Source organism: Lottia gigantea (assembly GCF_000327385.1).
Source record: "Lottia gigantea unplaced genomic scaffold LOTGIsca_14, whole genome shotgun sequence".
Lineage (NCBI taxonomy): Eukaryota > Metazoa > Mollusca > Gastropoda > Lottiidae > Lottia > Lottia gigantea.
Window position 1 is genome coordinate 1,063,031 of NW_008707617.1, and position 14,880 is coordinate 1,077,910.

The 14,880-nt window shown below is 35.9% G+C and overlaps 2 protein-coding genes across 2 annotated transcripts; one reads left to right on the forward strand and one right to left on the reverse strand.

Annotated features, from left to right (window-relative positions):
* Positions 1-3,934: 3,934 nt before the first annotated feature.
* LOTGIDRAFT_157446 (hypothetical protein) lies at positions 3,935-4,594 on the forward strand (the record flags this gene model as incomplete). The annotated part of the gene is made up of 1 exon (XM_009049656.1): positions 3,935-4,594. One exon carries the CDS (start codon positions 3,935-3,937, stop codon positions 4,592-4,594), a length of 660 nt encoding a protein of 219 aa, XP_009047904.1.
* A 3,172-nt stretch (positions 4,595-7,766) lies between these two features.
* LOTGIDRAFT_157447 (hypothetical protein) lies at positions 7,767-11,653 on the reverse strand (the record flags this gene model as incomplete). The annotated part of the gene is made up of 3 exons (XM_009049657.1): positions 7,767-7,828; positions 8,305-10,557; positions 11,569-11,653. 3 exons carry the CDS (start codon positions 11,651-11,653, stop codon positions 7,767-7,769), a joined length of 2,400 nt encoding a protein of 799 aa, XP_009047905.1.
* Positions 11,654-14,880: the final 3,227 nt, after the last annotated feature.

Here is a 14,880-nt window from a genome sequence, read left to right on the forward strand (position 1 = left end):
GTCTTTAATTGTTGTTCCATAACAAATACCTACAAGACAAAAAAGTATCTATAGTCTGCTCAACCAACTAAGAGAATTCACTTTTACTAAATTTTTAAGGGCTGCAAAATTACATATGTTTTATATGACATAATACGGCAAAAGGTTTCCAAGCTGAAAGTCATCTAACTATTTCCTTGGCTTTGTTGACTTCTGACATTTCATAAAATCATTTGCGCCTGTAATAATAATTTCAGCAAAATTTTAAATGACTGTTACATCAAATCATAAAAGTTGTCAATTTAAAATAATAAGTGTATTTACCTGCAAAAAGCAAGCAGAACAAAACTTCGGTGCGTCGTGAAGTCGCCATCTTGAGGAAATGATATCACATGATCAGTCACGAGGCACTTTAAGAGGCGTAAAAATAGTCTCGGTTGTCTTGACGCTTTATAATTGCTTAACACATTTCAAGAATAAAGCGCTCAGTCATGATTAATTTTTATATCACATGAGTATCAGTTTCAAACCTCGTGAAAGCTATTAGAATAAATCAGCTAACTGGGTTATATTAAATATTTTGTTGCGTGAGAGGTGTAATCAATTTAATATAAGTATTAATGGGTTAGCACTTTGATCCCAGCTATGCTGATACATTTTCAGGACTGTAAACATTATGATTAATATATGCTTCATTTTCTTTTTTATTTCTTTTAATCGCACATATTTATTGCATTAAAATTCAGTTACCATGGTGATTGCTCAATGTATGATGTGTTAAGGGTTTGAGGTCAATTTGACGACATAAGATTCTTGAAGATTTTTTAAATAGCTGGCCTTTTATACAAACCTTTCTGTTTTTCAGGCTTTTTCTGATCGGTTGATAATTATTTATCGACCAATTGGATTAACGCAACACATAGCCTGATCTTTGACCTTTGACATTTACGTTTCCTCTAGCCTACGTTTTTGCTCAACGTCATTGAAGCACAATGCTACTATGACGTTATCTTTTATTCCTTCGATTGTTACGTTCTGATAATAGGCCTACCATGGTAAGCTGGCAGAACGTAGACCTCTCTACAGCAACGCAATTGAAGATTGGAAAGTAGTCCTAGACTAAATTGGCCATTTTCATTACAGCGAGGACTTCAAGAAGTTGTATTTTTTCATAATATAAAAGGTAGGCCTAGACCCTAATCCATAGGCATAGTTTCAGAGTTTAGGTTGAGACATAACACACATATGCACACTGAAGGACGTTTCCCCGTCATCATTAGCCCAATAAGGTACAGTAAAGTAGCACATTTTATTTCATTTCATTTCACAAAATCGCCAAGAGTTAATGATAGGGCTTTTGATAATAGGTAGTTCATTCTGGATAGTTGTTTACAAAACCTTTTGCCTGGCATTAAGGGCGTATCCAGAAAATGTCAGGAGGCCAAAAATCAGAGAGGTCTCCCCGAGGCGAGGCCCAAAGACCATGAGGCCAGAGGTCAGATGCGCCTGGGGTGAATTTCTAGCATTTACGGCTTCATTTTCAATTCAAAATTAGATCCATCACATGACTGAGGGATAAGTAATGGCTCAATTGCCCCCCGCCTAAATACACTACTGCCTGACATCAAGATGGCACTATAGAGTATCATAATATTGGCGTGTATTTCAACTTTTAGTGTAGTATCATCCATAGTTCATATAACACAATAAAAAGAATAGTTTGTTAATAAACCTATTTAGTTAAACCTGGTTTAAGGTTTGATAAAACATTATAATGTTATCGTCGTTAGAGTTATCCTTTCCCCATACTGTAGAATGATAAAGTAGAAAATAATATCTTAGTAATTTCAAGTAGACGAATTTGATAATGTTAATAATATATTATCGATATACTCAGTCCAAAGGGTCGAATTTTGAAAACTTTAAGCTGGATTAATTATTGAGTTATTTCCCTTCATTGCTTAAACACAACATACTGTTCAAAGACAGGCCACCAGAAATGTCAAATTTTTCGCAATTCTCTACTTCCGGTTGGACCCGATAGTGCGGTTAGGTGGTTGATTCAAATCATTCCATTTGGACAATTAATGACTAAACTGAAAGAATAAATAAATAAAAGGGAATTACTGTGATTAATAACTTCGTAAAATTATGGAAAATATACCCTGTGACGAAATTACTGTGGCCAATTTACCGTCTGATCAATTTTCAGTGACCATAATACTGTGTTCTTTTTATCCTGTGACCATGTTACCTTCTGAACACATTACAGTGACTTATTTACCATGTGACCAAATTACAGTTACTAATATACCCTGTGACCACATTACCAATGGCCATATTACTGTGGTCTATTTACCATGTGAACAAATTACTGTGACTTATATTCCCTTTGACCACGTTACAGTGATCATATTACTGTGGTTTATTTATCATCTGACCACATCACTGTGACCATTATTCCCTGTGACAACAATACAGTGACCATATTACTATGATCTATTTACCATGTGACCAAATTACTGTGACTTATATACTCTGTGACCACATTACAGTGACTATATTACTGCGATCTATTTACCATGTGAAGAAATTACTGTGACTTATATACTCTGTGACCACATTACAGTGACTAAAATACTGTGATATATTTACCATGTGAAGAAATTACTGTGACTTATATACTCTGTGACCACATTACAGTGACTAAAATACTGTGATCTATTTACCATGTGAAGAAATTACTGTGACTTATATACCCTGTGACCACATTACAGTGACCATATTACTGTGATCTATTTATCCTATGAAAAAGTTACTGTGACCAATTTAACAACTGCCTCTATTCCAGCTTCTGATATATATTTTGACAGTTATTGGCTGGAGTACACCATCTGACAACTTTCAAAATAGCTATCAGAGGCTGGAATAGAGTCAGATGTTTCGGTCTAATTACTGTGGTCTGTTTTCCCTGTGACAGTGCGGTATGACGAAATTTACCGAATTACCACGACCCAATTCAAAACAGAAATATATCCCTTTAATTAAATCTGTTTATAATTCTCAAGATCATCTTCTGTTTTCTTTCGACTTTCTGTAATATTGTTTTATTTGTTTACCTTGTCGACAGTTCAACAGACGTGATTCTTTATTAATCTTCAACATGTGTAGTGTTTACAATACTCACAAAAACTATTATTTTATCAGAATACACAAATTCCTATCTGTGAAAAACTGTATGAGAACTGTATCTCAATCTCCAGAACTTCGTCGTAATCTCGCGCAAAATATGTTATAATCTTTACACAGAATCTTATTTTCGTCCCATTTTAACTTGGATTGCGATACGGCCTTGCTTTGCAGAATCCCGTTATGCTTTGCGTCAGAACGGCCTACCGTGAAAGTTCCTCGAAAGCTCTGCAACATTCAGCTTTACGAAAGTGCCAAAGATTGCCGAATGGTTTTGTGTTTGACGCTGCTAGGCAAACGAAAAGCAGATGTCACTTGCACCCATTCAAACAAAATGTAGCATAGACGTTATTAGGGATTCAAAAAAAATTTTGTCAATAGCCGTCAATAATATCTATCAAAGGCTGGGAGAGAGTCAGAAAGCTTAGGAATAATTTTATCACAGCTGTTCAACGAACAGGCTTGGATAGTCCGTGATAGAGGATAACCCTCCTTTAATGTTATTACATGTTATTCACTGATTTAATTCATTGTTTAAATCTATTTTAGATGTTAAGTCCAAAAGAAATAGTGAAGAGACGTCTCGGAGGCAGATCGAATTTATCAACGAAATTCATTCAACAGAGAAATTCTTCACCAAACGACAATAACAATTCTAACACAACTAAAAAATCAACACCACAAACACAAAATATCAGGAAAACTAGCAAAAAAGCAAGTTGTTGTATCATCAAATGATGAAATAGCGCCAGCAGACGACGTCAAAATGGATACAGAAAAAGAAAGAAAAGGCAAAAATAGGAGATCTACTACGGGAGATAAGTCACGTTTCGAACTCGTTGATGGTGCATACGAAAAGAGTAAAAAGAAGAGTCTGCGATGGGCGGACAAATCTGTTAAAGAAGTCCTTACGTACAAAAAGAATATTTTAGATATAGTACCCAGTGGATTTCCCAAAAAGAAATATGTTAAGGATGAGTCAGCCAAGGTGTCCTTAATGGAATATTACGAGGACGAGATAGCTGGCGAGAAGGTTATCATCAATAAGCAACTGTTATATTCCACTGATGATGATAAAGACATCACCATCATTATCAGAGACTATATAACACCCGAGAATTTTCTGAAAAATGTGGAGTACTACAGACAAGTCAACAAAGCTAGAGAAACCTACATGAGAGCAGCTGCCGTTGCTGGCGATTGCCTTCAGCGGGGTGAAGTTGAAGGCGATCGAGATGGATGGCTTCTATACCTTGATAAATGCCAAACAGATAAAAAGAAATGGCATAAGATGTGTGAGATGAGCCACCTTTTACGAGAGAAAGAAGTTCGATATGAGGTGAAAAAGATTGGAATCTTTGCCAGAATTTGGAAACGTTGTGTTGAAGAATGTCTGGATATCTTTCCGTGTTGTTTCCCACCATGAGACAACAGATATAGCGATAGTGTGATGATGGTATAAAGCATTGACACGATCGGGCATGGTCGTGCGCTAGAAATAGTGCTCTCTATTAGAGAAAAGCCAGGAGCACTGAGTGTTTGAATCATGAGAGAGATCAGGAGAGATCATTTACAAACTAAGATCAAACTAGTAACACTACAATGGAAACAACTGTGCCGGCAGTTTCCAGATTATTTGAGCATCTACCAACCACTCAAATATTTAAGAAAAGGAGCAACGTTTCAATTTATTTCCAGTATATGAACTGAAAGCACGGATAGAGCAACAAAATAACAAGTATTGAAATCATAAACAAGGAAGGGGCGACAAGTGCGAAGATGAATTAGAATTAAGGATCAATATCATTCTAGTACCCCAAGGAATGTCAATGTTGACAAAAGGTAATAAATTCAACCCTCATCTTCAATGGATTAGAAATCTTTTCATGTTTTGGGTGAAATAACTTCAATATATCCTGTACTTGCGTCACTTGATTAAATATTCTTGGTATTCAATGGTCATTGTTATTTACTTTTTGTTATATCCCAGTCCCAGTAGAATATTTCAGCATTCGTTCAAGTCAATCAAGCAAATTCCATTTAGATTTTGTGGAATTACGGATGTACATACGTCGGACGTGAATTCAAAATGGAGGAAAAGCTTCCAACTTGTCTGGCCTATTTAATTCCATCTTTTCTGACTCTTCCAATTCCAACTTGTCTGACTCGTCTAATATTACTTGTCTGACCCATCTAATTCCAATTTGTCTGACTCATACCATATTGTTTGACTCATCATTTCCAACTTGTCCGGCTTGTCTAATTCTTACTTGTCTGACCAATCTAAGGGAGGCCCATTGGATTGAGACATTAAATACAGCAAGACCTATAGGACTAAATATTCATCATAATGTAGGCATAGCACCCTTTGTTGTCCCGTTTAATACAACCAGCAATCGAGCAAGCAAGATAGTTCATGCCCACTATAAGAGCCTTCAAGAGAATTTCCCCCATGTCTATAAGCAGAAAATGATAGTTGCATATTCAAAAAATAAGAACTTAAATGATAATATTGTTCATAGTAAACTAAAAACAATCAGTACATAACAGATACTATACTTCTCGCCCATTGGGCGAGTTACTTTTTCTAATTTCAGATCAGAATAAGAACAGAAGAAAACCCAATATCAAGACCCTTAATCCTAATTTCTAAATAAAGTGTCTGCTCCACCCCAGGCCTGTACATTTGGGAGAATCAAACCTTCCCTTCCCCGAAATCCAATTTGTCTGACTCATCCAATTCCAACTTGTCTGACTCATCCAATTCCAACTTGTCTGACTCATCCAATTCCAACTTGTCTGACTCATCCAATTCCAACTTGTCTGGCTCATCTTATTCCAATTTGTCTGACCAATCTAATTCCAATTTGTCTGACCAATCTAATTCCAGATAGTTTGACCCATCTAATTCAAGCTTGTTTGACCCATCTAATTCAAGCTTGTTTGACCAATCTAATTCCAACCAATCTAATTCGAATTGTCTGGCTCATCTAATGCCAACTTGTCTGGCTCGTCTAATTCCATTTTGTCCAATCTATCTTATTCCGACGTGGTAACGTCACCTTACTATAGCTAGTTAATAAATTTTCAATCGGAGACTAAGATGTAAATAGGAAAATAGTCTTCTGCATAGAATGAGAAGAAACCTTTAGCCATGGTGATTATGTTTTTAATCCACGAACAAACAAAAGAAGACAGGCCACTTCTTACAATGAGTCAAAAAGAGATTGAAGTAAGTTGTTGACACACGACGTCAAACTATAGTCTAATTGTGTTTATATCTTAACGGAATATTGTTACTGGTTTTCGTGTGTCAGGCCTTGTTTTGTAGTCTGTGTACGTACTTATGGCCACCTTTCTCTGAGATCTAAAGAAATAACGCTATTCATTTCATTCGTATAGTTCACATTGCTATTTGGTCCAATTTCTTCAGCACAAGAGTGATGTCTGGTAGCTCGATTAGGTTTGAAAAATTCTAGTAAGTCTCTTATTGGATCGAGATAGTGAGTTCAATTCCTGGTCTAAGACAGCTTCCGCATTTTCATGGCTATCAACTCTGCACTCTTTCTCACACTATCCAGGCAGTGGCGGGATAACCGCAAAAATCTCGACTCTGAACTTACTTCCAATGCATACTGACTAATTTGGATCACAACAGTAGCAACATTTCCGAATGGTATAGGGTTGACGTATTTTGTGAACTTGGGGTGAAGTGAACGACCGACCTAGCATCTTTAGAGAGGTATCGCAGTGAAGTCTCCGTTTGACATTATATCTTAATGATATTCAAACAAATGTTTTTTATTAAACAAATAATTAGTCTTATATCTAAGGCCCTCGACATGTCAGTGGCATGGAGTATTTGTATGTACCCTTTTCGTTAGAAAGAGTCTGTTTTAAAGCCAGGGCCCTACATGCATGAGATATTCTAGTTCTAAATGCGTGGGTTAACCCTATCAAACATAATGCTGAATGGGTTTGCGGATTTCGCCAATGATTCATGAAATCATAATAAGAATAGAAAACGTTTTATTCAAACACAAAGATCGTTATACACGATTGAATGCATATTAAAGTAAATGTAAAGCGTAATTTTAATCTGTTGAACAACCTGTATAGTGCATACATGTATTTTTTCTTTTTCATACGTTTGTGGATTTTATGTATACTTTGAACAGTATGTGTCGCTTTTAATAACATCACTATACTGCTTAAAATTTAAATACTGAAACTTGGTCAATAAGTGTATATTATATTCATCAGTTGGACTTACCAGGTACCATGACTAAAGAATAGAATCTCTATATAAGAAGACATATTCACTAAGTAATTGTTGAAATACGCTTCTAAGCATGTTTCAAAATTATTACTTAGCTTTATGAATTTATTGCAATAAAGAGGGGTTCTGTCGTACAGGTAAGTCCACAAAGACTCATTTTATCCAAATTAAAAAAGTTCATTTTTGTCATTCTTAGAGGTGATTTACCTTTATTATGAAACCTCATGATTCCTTGACATTAAAGGGACATGGCCTTCTTAATATATTCTTTTTCACTTGCTGGAGCAAAACTCATCAAGTGAAAAAAATATTTAAACGACTATACATCTTTAAGAAACAGTGCCTTTCTGTATTTTGAAAGATTAAACCAGGGCTGATCAGCTGGTATAATATTAAATTACGCTTTACACATCCTTTAATACACTGCCATTTATAAATATATCAAAATATTATGTATAACATTGAGAATTAAAGAGTCTATCACATTAAGAATGTTGAATCTAATAAGAGGATTTTTGAAAAATCTACGTAGCCTATGTAACACGGTTGTAAGTCGGTCAATAATGAATATCGGAGAAAGCATACAGAATATCTCGATTTGTACTTTAATTTGATGGGAAAATAGGCGAAATATATTGCAATATTGCATACATCTACATAGTCATAAATATGTCATGAAGTTTAATCATAAATGTATCAAATGTAAACTTTAGATTCAAGGTATATGGACGTCTAAAAGTGTGTTGTTTTTTAATTGTATCTTTACGTCAACAAAATCCCATTAAATGTCAAATGCAAAATTTAACTCAAAATCACATCTAAATGATGTCATCATCATCTTTTCTTAGGTCGCCAACCTCGAACAAAGTCTAAGATCTTTTTGATTTCTAATGCATTGAGTTCAGGAAATCCCTCTTTAATGAGTTTCTTATCCAAAGAAGATAGCATTTCCCCGTCTATTTGTTCGTTAGCAAAACGTAACACTACCCTATCTTTCATTCCAATGTATCGGAGAGATTTGGATACCTCCTGAACAGTGAGTGGTTCTATTTCATCTGGTGGACTCCACCCATCATCTCGACTATCACCATATTCACCGTAACTGTAATCACTATCACCGCGGTGATATCCATAATCACCACGTGAACATAATGATATAGCTGAATCGTCACCTTGTTTGATGAACGATTCACCGATTCCTCCAGTAGAAATTGATCTCTGGTATCTGGCTCTATATCCCGGTTCACTTTCAGGGTAAATTCCAGTATCATTTCCAATATAAAACACTGGATTAGGCACTTCTCCGTAAGGCGAGGAGGTATCAGCTCCACCACCATGTCGCAAATCACGAAAGGAATCCGTAAAATGAAAGACTTCCATAGCATTTTTATGTTTCCGTAAATTATGGCTTCGAATTGTAGCGTTTGGATCACTGTTAACGCCTTTCTGTGATCGCTGCTTGTATCTTATATTATGATTCTTTCCTGCAGTTTGAAGATCCAAAGTGTCCATAAACCTCACATTAGACTCCGATCCATTATGAACCCATGGTCTGCGACTGCCCGGTGTTGATGCATACAATTGTGAAGTGCTCCGGTAATGCGTGGTCCCTAAAGTTCCGTAAGGTTTGGCGGAGGGGTCTTGACTGTAGGCAAAACTAAATAAATTGTCTATATCAATAGGACACTCGTGATCACCAGTTTTACCACATCCAGCGTGGTACTGTTCTGCATTAGGAGAGCCAACGTATGGCGAAGAACCGCGGCGAGTATTTGAAGATCTATCACCACCATTTCGCATGTGATAAGGCGAATCAAATTCCTGGCGCAGTGCTTTGGGAATCATATAACCACCATCGTCCTCGTCGTGGTCAAACTTATTCACGCCATTTGGAGGTAGGGGAGCTGCTGGTAAACGTTCATACAGTGATTCTTTAGAGTCTCTTCGGACACCAGCATTAAAAGATGAGCTTTCTATGGGAATGGGTGGTAAATCACGGTTTTGAATACTAGGCGGAGGAACTACTCCATAAGGACTAGAAACACTCGATGTATCGGAATGCTTGGATTTATTATATGTTTCAGAATCATTGTCAGAACTTTTAGCAGTTTTACTCAAAGACGATTCGTCTTTTTCCTCATCACTTAATCCGTTATAAAAATCCTCGTAACTGATTTCACCGCGACTGAGTCTTTTAGAAAACACATCGTCCTCGCGTAATGCTTTCAGTTTAGCTCGTTCTTTTTTGGTTCTACGGACACTTAACTTATCCAACAAAGAGACACTTTTGGATTTTTTCAATTCTCTTTCAACGCGCTCTGGAAGTTCAACGGAAGTGCTTGAATAGATTATTTCTGATTGCTGCTTCTGAAGTATTGAATTTTTTTCTTGAGGCTTTTCTCGGTCGTGAGTCTTTTCCTGATTTTTTTCAGCGGGTAGCCTTGGTTCGGATTTCTCTCTTTTCTTTCTGGGATGCCGTTTGAGCTCTCTAGTGAACCGACACTCACTATCTAAAGGAATCTCGCCACTAAGAGTTTTGGCACCACCTGAAGGCACAGATTCGATGTATGCAAATTCTTCTTCCCGACTATCTTCTAAGCGCAGAACACCATGAGGGCATGACGAGTCTTCTTTGTTTAATGAATGTACAAGTTGAGCACTTACTGGTAGACCGAACGCCATGATTAGATCCTGAAGTTCATAGACGGCATCATAATTGGCACTATTGGACTCACCAACTGGACTAAACACTCCAGACATTATCAAAGGGATCATGATTTCTTTACCAGTACTGTCAAAACATTGGAGATACTTTAAATCCTGTTCTTTTTTAGAATTTTTGCTGGATTTCAAAAGCTTTTTAAAGAGATTACGCATATGTGAATGAGACTTGCTTTTCTTATTGTCCATGTACACCATACCAGTAGTGAGCACTTCACCTGATCGAATTTCACATGGCATCCAACAGCTGACGCCATCCTCTACACTAAGTTGATATCCTACAGTAGAAGTTCTGACTAGAAATCGTTTAGGTTTGACACTAGTTATACCACCGACTGTATCAAAATATTCTACAGGACGACCATCTTCTGGAACGACTTCGAACCAACCTGGAACGATAAATGAAAACGACATTTTAAATTCAAGATTCCACAAGAGACAGAAGCAACTTAAACATGGGGTACCAGTACAGTACACAAATCGTAAAACATTAGAAGCATTATCTGTCGAACCTGTAAACTTTGGCGTGGCGTATAAAAATATCATTAAGCTCAGGACTACTCATTTTCAATCTAGGCAGCAGATTTCGTTGTAGATATTCCGACATATTGACTTCAACCGTATAAAATACACGCAACGGTAAATATAGATTGTGTATTGTCGTCACTTCCATCAGCGTGTACCTGGCATCGTATAATCATTCCGAAAAGTTATACGGATAGCTGAGCATGTGTCAGCTGAAAAGTTAATACTTAGACGGCTATATCCTCTAAATGTGGTCTTTTGATATCACAAACCTTTACTTGTATCATTGAACGTTTTACTTCTTGTTTTTAACTTTCGTCATAATATTCACGTACACATGTCTTTTCAACTCAACAAAAATCAAAACCTACCATTTTCTATGTGAGGTTTTAAATGCTGAATAGGATCGTTACCCAATAAAGGAAACAAATTCATTCCTTAACAATTCATAAGAAAATCTAGTCCTTTTGATGAATTACGGTTAAAATGAATACTGCAAACCCACAGCCTTAATCAAATATATCAAACTAAATATTAACTAAGTAAAGATCAAAACTAAAGCTTTTCACTTTCTACTCCAATCAAATCATTTTTCACAAGATTATAAAAAAATGGCGGAAATTGTTGCAGACGACATTGCCATTTAAGACTTTGCAACACAGAAGAAGAGCATACGTCTACCATATCGAGCCATTGCAAACCTAATTAAGTTGTTTTATGCAAATAGCAACATCTTGATAATGCTGTGGAGTGTTTGTAGGATTGTTTGAAGGGTGAAAAAAATTGCTACATTTTCGTAACTTGACCAGTAATGTCGACTCTAAATATCACTCCCCGTACGGTTTGTGTTTATTCTAGAGGCGTCATGATCTTACCAAATATGGTCAAAGGTGTACGCGAGACGAAAAAGATGGCAATTGGAAGAAAATCTTTACATTGAGTAAATTTACTGATAGACATGTTTATACTACTTCTTTACACATTAACCTTTTTTTCGATTGGAAATTATTTGCCTTTAATGTTTACAACTTAATTGATATGTTCAATAAAACAACATTTTGCACAATTTAGTATTGGGTTTTCACTTGAAGTTCTCACGAAGAGATACAAGGTTCGTTAACCTGGTCATCCGGAGTTTAATCCTAACAGGTTAAGAAACTACCTACGAAAAAGACCAAGCTTCCATGATGAGATGAAAGGAGTTAATGGAAAATTCATAAACCGACTCCTCTTGTAGTACCTCTTGCGCTTGTTAGAGATTCCTCTAAAAAATTCGGAAAAGAGCTTTACTGCCAAATTTCTGCGTAGCATTGGAGGTCTCAAGAGCCAAATCCAGAGCAGAGAAGGTGGCGAAAAAGTCCTTTCCTTTTATATCCCAATAGAATATGGCCCACCTCTGCCCACACATATACAGCAGAGATCAGAATAACAGGTGGGTTTCTGTAATTATAAGAAAGTGAAGCTGTAAGTCCTAGATCCCTAGTTTTGACTAGGAGTTATAAACACAGATTCGCAATTTTCGAAGTTTGGTTTAGGTCTTGAATATATGTAATTAGTCTTCAGAAGTAATATAAATTCACAAAAATCACAAAAATCGCAAAATTCCTTCAAAAACACTTCAAACTAGTTAGTTCACCTAAAGTCTTTTTCTACATGTCTTTTCTATATATAGCAGGGTCTCTTTAAAAGACGAGTCGTCTTTTTAACTTTCAAATGTGGAAAATTCTGCACATGGATTTGAAGGCCCAAATGTTAACTGTGAACACTATTACTAATTAGCTTTGCTAAAAAAAGAATTCGTTTCTGAGACTAGGATTGGTAAAAAAATAGAGATTCTGTCCCTTTAATAAGGTGCTTTCTAAAACATCAAAGATTAACTACTGTCGGGTTGAAATTGACCTATCTTGACACACTTACTTTAACAAAACAAAGATTACCAATCATTTCAAGTCTGTTTAAAGTGGTGGGTTGGGTTCACATTGATAATAATTTATTATAGTTAGTTATAGTAAAGTAAATAGAGCAGATAGAAAAGATCACATCTATTTAATGAAGAGTAAATATATTTTAAAAGTCTTGAAGCTAAATGACGGTTTGACTTTTGAACATAACGTACTATTGTTCCTTGAACAAATATTATAGAAATGATACCCTAAAGGTATTCAAGCTAGTTTCAAACTGGTATTTTCCATATATTTAACCTTCGCGCAACAAATTGTAAGCATAAGAAACCACAGAAAATAAACAGTATTGGAGTTATCAGAAATTGCAGTACCATATTCAGAAAGGTGATCACACCAGCGAACGACACCAGCCAATGCAATGCATGAAGCTGAGGCTGAAAACTGAGATGTTCAAGGTTCAGAACCAGTAATACACATACAGTTTAGAACACAAACATTCAATTTGGTCTGAGTAAACATATTAAAACATATGATAAACTAAATTATCTAAATGACATACTAATAGAAACCTTACCATTATCTTGCACAGTAAGTCATTGAAACAAAAGTTTTCCGCTCCAGATAGAGTGTTTAAAGACTAGATAATGCTAAAAATATCGCTTGCAACATTAAACTATGTGGGTATAGCTTGAAAAGCAAAATATTATACAGTGGATACATTGTTCTTCTGAAGTAGTTCTTGAATGCAAAATATATTGTTTAGATACGAAACATAAAACAAAACCAACCTTTGAGTCGTTTAAACATGATAGATAGGACTTCTTGAAATTATCCACAAGAATAGTATTTAACATATTCTTAACAAAATGACAGCTACCCCGTTAGTCAAAATAATGATATAACTCAAATACATGTAAATATTACATCAAAACTATAGGTGACATGCATCACCCTTGCTGCAGGCCTTATTGATAAATTGTCAGATTTGAGAATGTAACCCCTTGTATAGATTTATACGGAGGTGTTTTAATCAAGTTCTCCAATAAGGACAAATACATCACCAATCAAACCTGTATATCGTGTACAAGTCGCTGCAGGCAATATTGATAAGTAGAAAAGTGTTGTCAAATTGGCGAACAGACATAAAAACATATGTTAAGATTGTATCGTACGAAACGGAAATATGTCACCTTGCTCAAGGCCGCAAAGAAATTTGTGTCTGTAATTCACACTAGTCTGCTATAGTCCACAATCGTTCAGATTATCTTTGGTTTATACACTAGAGCAATGAAAACGCTAGGAAACATATGGTAACCTTGCTGCATGCATCCATAATTTTCAATATGAGCTGGTAATAGTTACATAACAATTCACACAAACATGATTTAACAATCATAAAAAGCACTACAATAAATGCAATTGCCTCCAAATTTCACACACAAGTGAGCTGTAATATGAATAAGACATTAGACTGGTATAGTTAAAGAGTGAAATGATTACTCACGTTAGTAAATTGTTAATCTAACCAAGTTTTTTTTTCACAGTTTCATGACAGTAGGTTTTCAGGTAAATAGACTAACATTCAGTTTGTTTTACCTTCTTATTTATACAATCGTCACAGACTGAAGACTGTTTAGGTTATATTTTTAGAATCATGTTGGGTATTGGTTGATAAATGAACTGCCTGGAGTTAAACAAATTGAGTGGTCACGCTGTAGGGTGACAGTGGTCAGTACCAGCATTGACCAATACATTCTTTCTCGGTACAAGGCATTGCAGTTGGTCTGTTTAAAAAGGATTACAAGGTAACGAGCCGATCTGGACATATGCAGATGTGCCAGCTTGCCCAATTTTGACTGTATAGAACTAGAATTCCTGTATACAACCAGAAATAGAAACTGATGTGCAACGCAATAGTCCTATAAACAATCCAATATGAGATTCACATTGTGTCCACCTGCACGTTTTATTGAATTGTGTACGAACTGGGTATCGGTATTTCATTTGAAGATAGTGCTTCAAAAAGCTGTAAATTATCTCATTTGGCCTGTAGGTCATTCCAACAATAGCCATTGTGTCAGGCACAATCTTCTACCTGGTGGGAAAAGAAAGTTCGCTGCCAAAATATTAAGCTACCACATCTCTTTAAGATGCAACTCCAGACAAGGTTATTAGGGGGTACACCTGAAATTAGGCTTAAAAGTCTTGAAAAGGTTACTGTGTAGGCATACGTAAGTATCTGGTAACATTTACTTAGCATGAATTGACCTTTATTCAATCTGG